Source organism: Phocoena sinus, chromosome 15, assembly GCF_008692025.1.
Source record: "Phocoena sinus isolate mPhoSin1 chromosome 15, mPhoSin1.pri, whole genome shotgun sequence".
In the NCBI taxonomy this organism is placed as follows: Eukaryota; Metazoa; Chordata; class Mammalia; order Artiodactyla; family Phocoenidae; genus Phocoena; species Phocoena sinus.
The window spans coordinates 62458409-62471545 of NC_045777.1; the positions used below are offsets into that span (position 1 = coordinate 62458409).

At 43.8% G+C, this 13137-nt stretch overlaps 1 protein-coding gene across 5 annotated transcripts in view; it reads right to left on the reverse strand.

The window, feature by feature from the left end:
• The window catches only part of MARF1 (meiosis regulator and mRNA stability factor 1), a 41146-nt gene that overhangs the window by 18852 nt on the left and 9157 nt on the right, over window positions 1-13137 (reverse strand). For 2 of the 5 annotated variants that reach the window (XM_032604985.1, XM_032604988.1), the window contains exons 6-16: window positions 12025-12142; window positions 11298-11470; window positions 9359-9784; window positions 9007-9164; window positions 8760-8918; window positions 6977-7169; window positions 6081-6259; window positions 4528-4608; window positions 1490-1726; window positions 1245-1364; window positions 150-328 (exon numbers count right to left, since the gene is read on the reverse strand). In XM_032604985.1, the coding sequence (XP_032460876.1) occupies window positions 150-328; window positions 1245-1364; window positions 1490-1726; window positions 4528-4608; window positions 6081-6259; window positions 6977-7169; window positions 8760-8918; window positions 9007-9164; window positions 9359-9784; window positions 11298-11470; window positions 12025-12142 (2023 nt within the window). The remainder of the gene's footprint in view (window positions 1-149; window positions 329-1244; window positions 1365-1489; window positions 1727-4527; window positions 4609-6080; window positions 6260-6976; window positions 7170-8759; window positions 8919-9006; window positions 9165-9358; window positions 9785-11297; window positions 11471-12024; window positions 12143-13137) is intronic. The other 3 variants (XM_032604986.1, XM_032604989.1, XM_032604987.1) reach the window with 3 other exon arrangements.

Consider the following 13137-nt stretch of genomic DNA (forward strand, 5'->3'; position numbering starts at 1 on the left):
TACTTTCCAAAAGTCTAGCTCTGCCAAACCTTTAGCACTCTGGAGTTTTTAAAAGATCAAAGGAGACACCCACGGTGTTTTATGACAGGCAAACAGTGCTGCTCTTTAAGAGAAAAGCCAACCGCCTGGACCAAATACCTGAAACCTACCTGTGTTTGGAGGCGGGGGCTTGTTGTGAATCCACTTAACTACTTTGATGCCATTCTGTGCAGTGGCGATGTTCACACCTGGGACGCAGGTGATGAGGTGTTCCAAGGGAACACCCCCCCCTCGGTTTTCCTGCACTACTTCTAGTTCACCAAACTCTGCGGCATAACAATCTGGAAAACTGAAGTTGGGGGAGAAACAGGTTAATTAAAATAATGGAAAAGCAAAGCACTTGCCAAACAGACGCCTGCCTTTATTTTAACACATCCATTAATAAATAATTTCTGTTAAGATGCCCATGGGGCTTCCCTGGTGGCGCAGTGGTTGAGAGTCTGTCTGCCGATGCAGGGGACACGGGTTCGCATCCCGGTCTGGGAAGATCCCACATGCTGCAGAGTGGCTAGGCCCGTGAGCCATGGCTGCTGAGCCTGCGCATCCAGAGCCTGTGCTCCACAACAGTGAGAGGCCCGTGTACCGCAAAAAAAAAAAAAAAAAAAAAAAAAAAGATGCCCATGATCTGGGTTTCAAAGTTAAATTAAGGTCCTAGAGAGGCAATCACTGTGGCATTTCTCTCTTTGATGCATTCTGATGGTATCAAAAATTCCTGCAATTTTCTAGCAGAGGGGGTTAAAAATAAGGCAACAGCGTTGCAAGTTCAACCTCCTCTAACATATCAGTTCGGTGGTTTTAAGGCAACTTGGTTCTGTGTTGGCCCCTCTATTAAGCCTACCATGTGGCCCATGGTGTGGCTGAAAGGACTTCTGAATACTTTTCTCCTACAAACGTTGAAATCTACAACTATTTGAGACCGTGCACTCTCTCGCAGTACTTGTGCAGAGCACTTCTAATCATCTTTTCTCTGTGGAGAAGAATCTGCCCTATTCATGCTGATGTTTCTAAAATTCAGCACAAACACAATTTCTTGTTGAAATATCGAGTGAATGGATCCCATCTCAGATACACTTCGACTACAAGTGGTACCTAAAAACGTCAGGCTGAAGCCTGGTACAGTGCGTGCTTGGGGAGAGGTGCAGGCAGGTGGCGGACTTTCTACAAAGGGGAGGACTAAGGTGTCACAATGGCTTTGACACGGTCACCTTAATAAAGGCACGGTGCCCTCGTGTGTCTGCAGAAGACTATGAACCTGGGGCGCGAACGTCTTCAGCGAGAGAATCACAAAAGGAATCTTGTAAGAGTCTGGATCAAATTCATGTTCACTGCCGAAAAGAGAACAAAACAGATGACATTTCTCAGTGGTCTAAGACGTTCCCAAGGTAATTCTAACAGATGCTCCACGACCTTTTACGAAAGGATTACTTCTCAAGGGAAGCGGGCAATCTACCTGAAATCCTTATTGGGACAGTGCTGCCTGCAGACAGGCTCGTGATATTCTAACTCTTCAAATATAATTGGGCTGCAGTTTGTTGAGGAGCCGTCATGTGACTGGGAGGACCCCAAGGGGCTCTGGCGGGCCTGACTGCTGGGTAAGAGACACACCAGTCTGCCATTTCCTTGTTCACGGATTGCGACTGTGTCTGTTAGTTTATACAAATCTGACACATTCAACCTGTGTCCAAACCTAAAAGCAAGGAAAGAGAGAGATGCTGACTTAAAGAGAACGTTTTTCTTTGTACAGAAATTCCTGACCTGTTTAGATAAAGCTCTATATCCAAGAATGGTTCCCCTGTCTCTCTGAAAAGTAAAACTGGGATAATTCTACTATAAATTTATTCACCATCAAACCAGTGATGCTTGGCACTCCCTTCCAGTCATCCCTGGCCCATTGCCCATTACAGTGATTATATATATCATTTGGTACCTAGCCTCCGACCCCACACAGTCTCTGTAAATGCCTCACCTAATTTTTTGAGATGGAAAACTATCAGCCATGACCCATTTCACCTTGGCCTCCCCTTCACTTCCAAATCCCTCTGTAATACTTCTCACCATCTCTGCTCCTCTCCCCAGAAGAGGTATACCCCTTTTCAGCTAACCCTATGCTTCAGCCCCCTGACCTACACTAGACTGGACTCCCCAGTCACCACCCTGACTTGTGTCTTTCATACTTGGAGCTTAAAGGCACAGGATCTGAAGACAGACAGATTTGAGTTCAAATCCTGACTCAACCTATGTGACCTTAGTCAAGTTATAGAACCAAGCTAGGCCTCAGTTTTCCCATCTGTAAAATGGGGTGACAATCCCCACCTCACAGGGCTGATGTGAGAATTCAATGTGGCATGTATGGAGACAGCTTAGCACAGAGTAAGTGCTCATTAAATGTTAGCTGCTCCAATGGTCTCTTCCTAGTGCCCTGCCTACACGCTCAGATCGCCCCATGACCAACACCAGTCTCAAATCCCAGCCCCCACCCCCTACACTGCCCCACTCCACTTATGTCCAGTCTCCTCTGTGCTTTCACTCAGTCTGGAGCTCTCGCGTCTTCCCTATAATGGAAACAGCTGGTCTCTCAGGAGTTGCCTCTGCTGTTTCACCATCCAGTCTGCCATCCCCTTCCCTCCAGGATTGTCTCCACAGGACTCTTCAGAGTTGGCTCTCAAGTCACCAGTGGCCTCCTCCTCCTCCACCCCAAACCTCACACCATGTTCTCAGGCCATCCCCACCCTCCTGATAACACTCTGGCCTCTGGGTTCTCACCGGCTTCCTGTCCCTGGTTGCATTCCACCCAGTTCTGCCCTTTCTCTAGTTCTCCTTCTCCTCTAAGTTCATCTGCTCCCAGGTCTTTCAAGATCATCTTTAGGCAAATAACTGCCGTATCTTCAGAGCTGACTGCTTTCCTGAGGGACTCCAAATGTGCAGAAGACCACCTGAACTCTCTGCCCAGATATTCCAATAGCCCCCTAAAACTCATATGCCCAAAGCCAAGCTCAAAAACTCATTGTAGGGCTTCCCTGGTGGCACAGTGGTTGAGAGTCCGCCTGCCGATGCAGGGGACACGGGTTCGTGCCCTAGTCCGGGAAGATCCCACATGCCGCAGAGCGGCTGGGCCCGTGAGCCATGGCCGCTGAGCCTGCACATCCGGAGCCTGTGCTCCGCAATGGGAGAGGCCACAACAGTGAGAGGCCCACGTACCGCAAAAAAAACCCCAAAAAAACTCATTGTAACTCCTGGACATCCCTGGTGGCACAGTGGTTAAGAATCCACCTGCCAATGCAGGGGACATGGGTTCGAGCCCTGGTCCAGGAAGATCCCACATGCCATGAAGCAACTAAGCCCGTGCACCACAACTACTAAGCCTGCGCTCTAGAGCCCACATGCCACAACTACTGAAGCCCATGCACCTAGAGCCCATGCTCTGCAACAAGGGCAGTCACCTCAATGAGAAGCCCGTGCACCGCAATGAAGAGTAGCCCCACTCACTGCAACTAGAGAAAGCCCTCGCACAGCAACGAAGACCCAACACAGCCAAAATTAAATAAATGAATTTTAAAAAAAACGCACTGTAACTCCTAAACAAGCTTTCTTTATTTCTTCCCTATTTCCAGTTTAACCATACAAACTTCCTCCCAGTCACCTAGGGCAAAAAACTCAGAATCAAACTGACCTCTACTTTTTACCTTGCCTGCTACATAAAACTAGTTACTAAGTCCAATTTCACTGACATTTGAAACTTCTGTGGTGTCTAGTTCCCTCTGTTCCGACAGCGTCTACTCAGAGCCGGGACTGGGGCACACACTCCCCCGTGTCTCCCTCCCTTCCCCATTCACTCCAGCTCAGACACCACCACTGCCTGAAGTCTTCCCACCACCACACCTCTCCCCTCCCCTCCTTCCTCCGATACTTCAGTGGCTCCCACTATCCACGGGATAATGGCCACGCTCCTGGTTCCTTCCACCCTCTGTAACCTCAAGGCCTTTTCTCCTTCCCACTCCTCCTTTGTAATGATAGTTTTCTTTGTTCTATACAATATATGGCGAGTGTCTTTTCCCTTCCAGACATAACAGCCCCAAAGACAAGGGCTGTCTTTCCAGCTCTGCACCTTCCACAGAGCCTTTCGTTCCACTAGTACTTGCTGAGCGTCTACTGAGCACTGGGCATTGAAGACATGGTGCTAGGTCAGACACAGTGCCTGCTGTCCTGGAGCTTACAGTCTCGAAGGTGCTCGAAAATGTCCACGCAATGAATAACAAAACTCATCAGCCAAGTGGAAAAGATGAAAGTACAGCTTTGGGGACTGACGTCTAAATTTGCTAAAAATGAAAGATGTTCTTCAAGTGTGTGTTAAAACTGGAATTTCAATCTGAACACCACTGTCTTGGTCTTATTTCCTCTGCTAGTTCCTTAAGGGTTGCTACCAGTTTTATGCATGGAAGTCACCCATCAGTACTGGCTGGATCAATGAAAAAAGTAATCCTTACTTACTTTTTTTCATAGATATCTGTAAATTTAAAAAGAGGCAGACAACAGGCAGGAGCATCCTGAAGAATGGACATCGTTTCTGCACTGCAAGAAAGAAGTTTAGTCCATTAGAGAACAGACGACTTCCTCTCCGTTCCAAGTTGTATTTTAAAAACAGAGTTCATAAAATTGATTACCATAGTGTGTATGCAAAATAAACATACCCATTTATATCTCAGAGTTGATCTTCCAGAAAACCTTAAAGAATGGACTTCAGGAACAAGGCAATTAAACAATATTTAGTCACATATACTGGGATTTTTATCAGACTCAAGCATAGGGCTTTGCACACCTGTGTATCAGAAAGACACTGACTACTCACTGAGACACTTTATTAATTCAGAGCAAAGGGCACAAGAGCTTGACTGTCTCCTGCCACAGCGCAGTTCTATCAGACAGATGGGCGAGGAATCCCCACAGTTGAAGATACACAACTGAATACACTGGTTAAGAGTGACTGGCTTTAAGCCATAGGATTATGGATGAATTTTGTCTCCTACTTCCTTTATGTTTCTGAAATTTTTAAATTATATTTAATGAGTATTATCTTTATTCTAGGAAATTAAAAAATAACTTAAAATGATGGTGAAGTTTGACTTGCGCATGTTATGAAATGATCATCACAATAAGTGAACATCCATCATCTCATATAGATACAAAATAAAAGAATTATTTTCCTTGTGATGAAAACTCTTAGGATTTACTCTCTTAACAACTTCCATACGTAACACACAGCAGTGTTCATTATATTAATCATGTTGTACATCACTCCCCTAGTGCTTAGTTATCTTATAACTGGAAGTCTGTACCTCTTGACTGCCTTCATCCAATTCCTCCTTCCCCCATACCCCACCTCTAGTAACCACAAATCTGATCTCTTTTTCTATGAGTTTGTTGGCTTGTTTTTTGAAGTATAATTGACCTATAAACAGTATGTTAGTTCCTGGTGCACAAATCATTATACTGTCTGTACACCTTAAACTTACAGGGTGCTGTGTGTCAAAAGCATATTATGAATAAAACCATCACTAGATTCCTAAGATTAGTCTAGTCGTAATGCAGACTTACGGGGCTGGGTGTCTGTGACATTAAAGATATATCTGCAAGTTGAGAGCTTACAGCTTTGTAGATCTACCTGTTATAGACAAATCCACCTTCTACTAAGACTGGAAGGTAATATTTCAGACTTTCTAGGCTTATAAACTTTTATTGTAGAGGCCTACTATTTTTAGAACCTGTTCTAGATATGTGGCATATTATTTTACTCCTAAGTGCCTGCCAAGTTTAAGCTGTACTTCATCTTTGATTAATGACTTGAACAAGGGTAAACTATTCTAGCTAGCTTATTTCTAACTTCTACCTTATTTCTAACTCTATCAAGGGAGAAAAAGCATTTATTGCATATGTGATCATCACAAGAGGGTTGGGAATGGGATAAAATCTATTTTTATTATTTCTAAAATTGTTTCTGGGCCAAAATGTTATTTCCTGAAATAAACGGCTTGTTTGTTCTTTACCTCAGTAAAGAGAGTGATTTATTCGCAGCTCCCGTGGCAAGTGAGACCAGGATCTTCTTGCTGCCGATCTTGTATCTGTGGAGGCTGTTCACGGCACTGATTGCTTCTTGTAAGTTTTCCATCTGAACAACAGCTTTGAGCTGATAATCTGTGTGGGGGCTGAGCTCAACACTCTTCACCTGCAGCAGCAAAAGAGAAAACAGAATGTGATCTACCCAGAACCCTGTCCTCTCAAAACTGAAGGTGACTCGCTAGGCAACTGGTTTGTGGGCTTCAGTGCTGCCGTGAGGGAACCTGTCTGAACTGTGCACTTCCGCTGACCAGAACCTAAGTGAGCTAGGATGGGTGACCTTCAGGGATGTGACATCAGCCTAGCCTGCCTTGTGCTCTGGCACACAATGCTCTCCAAGGCAGGCTTGGGGCCAGCACATGCAAGGAGTCTTTTGCGTCTTCTCCAGACCCTGCCAAAACCTGGGGCATAGCCATCTTAAGTTTCAGTAAAAGGTGCATTTTTAGCAAATTGCACCTAAAAACTGAATCAGATACCGTAAGACATTAACAAAAACAGCCAATATCATTTTAGAACCCTATTTCCATATTTTAGCAGCCAGAGCTAACTAAATAAAACCCATCAGTGTTTTATTTCCCGAAGAGCCACTTAAATCCCTGCCCATGACCACAAGTGCTTCTATGCCAGGCTTCTTGCTCTCTTGGGCTGTATCCTAAAAACAGAATACACAGTACCACCATGAGCAGGCTAGAGGAAAAAGGAAGGTGTTCAAACTCGTTGAGTGACACTTACACCCTGCCTGTAGTTACGTGTGCTGAGTTAAGTGCACTCAACTTGAATGCCAGCAAGGGGTAAAACAAAGGCAAGAACAAGAGTGAAAGGTTACCTTGCCGTGTCTAGAAAACGCTTCCTGCATGAGCTGCTGCAGCTCCTTCCGGGACAATCTGTAGTCTAGGTTGCTGATCTGGATATCAGCACCATTTGCAAATGGGTCTGGGCAGTCGGCACCAACGCTCGAATTTGCAGCATTGAAAGCAAGTGGGGATGCTCTGTTTAAGAGGTTTGGAGACATACTCCTGCTTAAAACATACATAGGTTATTTTTAAAAACTGTTATTCTATTTATTCAGTTTATGCCATTTAGATTTTGTTTGAAGCTATATAAAAACAGCTTGCCGCAATACAATTTGGTTTTCAAATTTTTTTTTTATCTTAAACACGCACTGATTTAGACTCATTGTCAAAAATACGACCTGTTGACTACCTTATTAACAGCAAATAAATTACTCAATATCGGGCTTCCCTGGTGGTGCAGTGGTTGAGAGTCCACCTGCCGATGCAGGGGACACGGGTTCATGCCCCGGTCTGGGAAGATCCCACATGCCGCGGAGTGGCTAGGCCCGTGAGCCATGGCCGCTGAGCCTGAGCGTCCAGAGCGATGGGAAAGGCCACAACAGTGAGAGGCCCACATACCACACACACAAAAAAATACTCAATATCCTTTTATTGGATTATTTAAGGCTAACGGCAGAAATTACAGGCAGGCCTAATGAATTAATTTTCCACTTTGTGCATTTATTCTTAGGACACTGAGCATTTATTCTTAGGAAATTAGCTTGCGATATCAATGTAAATCATTTATCTCCCCCTGGCTCTGAAAAAGCCAGATATTCTTTATGTGTGTGTGTGTGTGTGTGTCTATATATATATATGTGTATGTATGTGTGTGTGTGTGTGTGTGTGTATATATTTTTTTTTGGCTGCGCCACATGGCTTATGAGATGTTAGTTCCCCGACCAGGGATCAAACCCGGGTCCTCGGCAATGAAAGCATGGAGTCCTAAGCACTGGACCGCCAGGGAATTCCCAATATATTTTTTAAATATAAAGATATTTTATTTGATTTGTTTTTTGGCCGTGCCACACAGCATGTGGGATCTTAGTTCCCTGACCAGGGACTGAACCCAGGCTCCCTGCAGTGGAAGCACAAATCTTAACCACCTGACCACCAGGGAAATCCCAAGCCAGATATTCTTGCTTATATATTGTGGCCCTTCTCCACGTAAGGAAATCTTTTACGTGAGTTTGTACATGTCATTTGACAGGTCCAAAGTCATGTTCTATAGTGAGCCTTCACCAACTCAGAAGAACAAATACAATGCTAGAAGGAGCTCATGGGATGCATGAGCTCCTTCTGTTTTCCAAGGTTCCAGAATTACTTGGAGTGAGTTTAGAAAGCTTAAATAAGGTTGGTGTTAAGGTTGTTTACAGAGACCCTCGTTCCTCAAACAGCTTCCTGTAATTACCCCACGAATAAGAATAACCAATGTGTGTCCGTTTGGGCCTCTTCCTCAGCATGAGGCCCATGATGAAGCCATGAGGACATGTTAAGAACATAACGTGCCTCCCATCACTGCCCAAGGACTCCAGGACAGGTTTCTCTCTCTGACCTCTGCTTACCAAGACTCCCACGTGGAGGAGGGAGAAACAGCAAGAATCACTGCCCCCAAATGTTAGCTATCGTTACCAGTGGAAAAGGGGACTGGTGGAGGAGGGGTGGAAGATTTCTCTTTTAAATATGCACTTGTGTATTGCTTGAATTCTGTTAAACAAACTATTTCATAACCCCTTCTACTGCACACAACCACTCCTTGGATCAAGAACCACTCACCGAGAAGACCAAGACTGAGGCGTGAGCAGAGGACCCACTTGCCTGGATGCAATCAACTTGCTAAAAGCAGACGGGTAACTCACTTGGAACAGAGTCTCCTCTTTATCTTTTTTCTCTACAGGAGAACTGGTAACACTGCGGGTGCAGAGGTTCTCTTTTCTAGTGGAGGGAAACATTGCAGGGAAGAGGTCACTTATTTTCCTTCACATCATGACAAGCAGCTACAAGGGAGAATAGCGGAACCTACTTCGGATTGGTTTTGTAAACAGATTCTGCCACCCCCGACGTTTTCGGTGTGGGCGCTGCAGCACTTGAATTTCTGTGAGGCGGTGCCACCGGCCTCAGGTGGCCTTGCTGGGGCTCACTGCTTCGAGTGCCAGTCTTCGACTCCATGCGGCATAGCTCCTTAAAACAGACAGAGCAAGGGAGTTTAACAGTTAAGCCCCCAGGATGTGCCAGACCTTGCACAGAAAACACCTCACTTTGAGTATCCTCGAAAATGTAGAAAAGGACACACCAAAAGCAAGTGAGCACATAAAACAGAGACCAAGAAAGCAAACCTACCATAAACTTCAGAAAGCAAGAGGTATCACAATTACCTGTAAACTTTTAACATTGGTATTTTTGGTAGCAGATCCAGAATTTGCCTGCGACCCTTTTCCAGGTGCGGCTTTGGCACTGGAAGATGGTTCACTTGTATCTTTGATGAGGCACAATTTTGGATTCTTAAGTTTTTTGGGAGACTTCGCTTTATCAGCAGTTGCATGTGAACTCTTTGTTTCACAGAGTTCTCCACTTTTTGGAGTAAATGACACGATGATCCTATTACCAAAGACATCTTCATTTTCCATTCGCTTCAGAGCCCGTTCTGCACTATCTCGGTTTATGAAGCGGAGGATTGCGCTGCAGCCTGTGATATTTAGCACTTTCCCGCCACAATTATCGGACAGGCGTCTGAGCCTGTTGCTGATGCTCTTGCCATCTTTATTTGCTGGTAGGTTATAAACATAGAGTAGAGTCTGGCACTGTTGATACAGAGGAAAAGTGTTACAGTGGGTTGATTCGAGGGCACACATTCCATTATAAACAAGAAGAACAATGAGTGATCTCCAAACTTTAGCTAGCGACCTTGAAGGGGAGATAACAGAGATTTCCACGGGAGAGGGTAAACTTACTTAGACTGAAAAACATGGAAGAAGAGAAATGTATCTAAAATTATCACTCTGACGAATGAGAAAAAAATAAGTGGCAAGATTGAAACGTACTGAATAATCGGTCTTTTTATTTTTTTGTAAATCATAAGGAATAAGGATCTCTACAGTGGGCAATCTCTCACCTAAAATACTACAATCGACTTAAAGGCCTTCCGGATTAAAAAAGTGAGTGCCAAACACAAGCGAAATAGAGGAAATGTAGCTATAGCCAAAAGACTAGAAACATAATGAAGAACAACAAAAGTGAATCAGCAGAGCAGCTCCAAAGCCTGAAGTAGGGCCTATGTATGTTACTCCTTGGGCCAGACTCTGGTATCCCCAACTGCGGATTATCCTTAGCATGTGTTTAATCTCCGGCCAGGCTCTGATCTTGTTGGGTATCAGGCAATGCAGTGGGGCCAGCAATGCAAATGCCTGAATCTGGGGGCGGGGCAGGGGGGCAGTCTCGGTTCTGCTGCCATCACGCTGTGGGACCTCCAGCGGCTTGCTTACTTTTTCTAAGTGCTGACTTCCTCCTCTCTAAAATGAGGAGGTTGGGTGAGATCATTCCTAAAGTGCTTCTGTAATCCTAAAGTTATTAAAATACGTTAAAACTGCATTTCATGAATGGGATTGCCCACCCTTCTGGACCATCCACACTATAGCTCCTCTCTGTTATTACTGTTTAAAAGTTGCACATATAGTCTCCAGACAGCTTAAACACAAGCTCAGTGTTGCAGTAAACATTCTTATCCTAAACAAGACTATGAGAAATACTCAGCCTGCTGGAAACATGTGCACTTTCTCCTGTCAAGTGGCTTACCAGGCTACAGGTGTAGCGACCACTACTCCTCATTGTGCCCATGCATGCCAGGGACCACAACCATAGAAAACAGGCTCAGAGGCCTGCTGGAGCTTCAGGATTAAGTGCCACAACTGTACTATCACTGCTTATTTGACTCCAACCACACCAGTATGTGCAAACCATCATCATATTCTTTACCCTTGAAACCTAGAAGCAAAAAGAGTAATAACTCTCATTCCATTACTTCCATCCCGCTGGCACAAAACATTGCTAGCTTTGTAGACACTGGCAAGTGGTTGTCAGTAAGGTAAATCTGAAAGTCAGTTCCCTATGACATTGTGAAAATAATAAAAGCAAAATGCATACATATCAATTCTCTGAATATCTGTAAGAGAAGAAAGTTTCTAGGCCTGTTTCAAAATCTGGCCAGCCTACTATAAAGAACAGCCTCACCTGGGCTTGGAGACCCCTTATGAAGGGCTGTCTTGAGCCTCTGTAATCTCAACTAGAATATGGCAGAAAGAACACAAACCCACTTACTGGCATCTTTACTGGTAACCTGGGGGGCAGGTCGGAAATGAATTCTTCAAATCTGATCAGCTCATTAGCATGATGCAGCAGTGCTTCTGAGGCCTGGTTTTTATGGACCAAAATTATGTGGAAACCATGCCTGTGTCTCAGGTCACTAAGTTCCAATGCGAAATTGACATCAGCTGAAAGACAAGGTACAGCCCAACCCCCATCCCCAAACATTAGAAACACCTGACAGAGAGAGGTAACTCTAATGACATCTACTGAGAAGGAAGGAATGGCAGGATTGTATTCTAAGTTGCCACCCCCACCCCTTTCTAGAACAGGAACGCATTTCATATCAGAAGGAGTAACATGGTAAGACAATTTTACATATACTTATACTGAACCCCAAGACACGTTACTTCCAGTAGTAAAAAGGAGCAAATGTTAATACTCTGAGGAGCCCCAACTTCATCTTAGATTTTTAAAATTAGCAATACGGGGCCCCCAGGATTAAAAAAATTACATTTTCTTTAATAAACTTGGCCCTGCAAGAATCCTTAAGTTCCAAGGAGAAAAATACAGAAATCCACGTAGACCCATTTTTTTTCTAAACAGTTTTCAAAGATAAGCATAAAATGTCCTATGTATTTCAGCGTCTCTGGGGGCACATTTTACTTTAACATATTTTGGTTTCTATGATAATTCACACACAGCGAGTTTAGCTGAAATTAGCAGATGTTTCTACACTTACTTGACACAAGAACCACAGTGGCAGGAGCAGTGTGAGTATTTGCAAACCTTCGGAGGCTCTGGCGGAGCTTGTCGTCAGCAGCGTTCTTTGCAGTAGCATTGATGTGGGCAACGGTTACCTGCATTAATTTATAATAAGGACAAATGAGAAAGAGCTGAGGTTAGAAAATCACTACACATTCTGCCCGCCTCTTAATAGACAGTTCTTGAGGAAACTTTTATTATTACTGCCACTTAGGAATGGAAAAAAATTACAGTCAAATCTCAATAATTTCCACTTCAGTTCTCCAGACAAATTAACTGGATCCTTATCCCTAGTTTCTAATCTTCTGCTTTTCTGCTTCATCCATCCCCCTTTCAGAAAATAAAGAAAAGAAAGTGAAATGTGAAGTAAACGATCTCTCTCTAGTATCTTTTGCCAACAATTTTGTGGGTGGCAGAGGTATGATATATAATTAAGGTACGATTTGGGGCTGTATTTGATGTCACTTCTATTCATCGTCTATGGCTTCCACCATCAGGTGGTGGAAGAAGAGAGGCATCTGCCCCTAAGGGAGCTAAAATGTGTTTATTCCTGTTAAAACTATCAGGCTCATATTAAAGTCTCCAAAGGAAGGAAAGGTTTGAGAGGTGCCTCAACTACATACAATACAAAATAGGATTTATTAGTTTTCACAAGGAACAGAACTATATAATTTTAGGCAGGAATATGGCATATCAATGGAATTACTTGTCTGAAAGTCAAAAGAACTTGATTCTGGTTCCAGCTGAAGAGAACAGACTTTGGGGTCAGACAATCTGGATTTAAATCTAAGCTCATCCACTTACGGCCATATGATCTTAAAAAAGTTGCTTCACCTCTTGGGCCCTTTCATTTGTAAATTCCAAATAATAAATCCTATGAGCCTTGTTCACAAAGCAGTTATGAAAATCAAAGGAAGTGATACATATGTAACCACTATACTAGGAAAGCACTAGTCACATATAAGCAGCCTTGTTGAAAGATCAGACATGATTAAATGATTTCTAGTACCTAATTAAGAGATAATCTTTTGCTATTTTCCTTTATTTACAAACTTAGCACAAATGCATATTATTAAACAAATTTTCAATT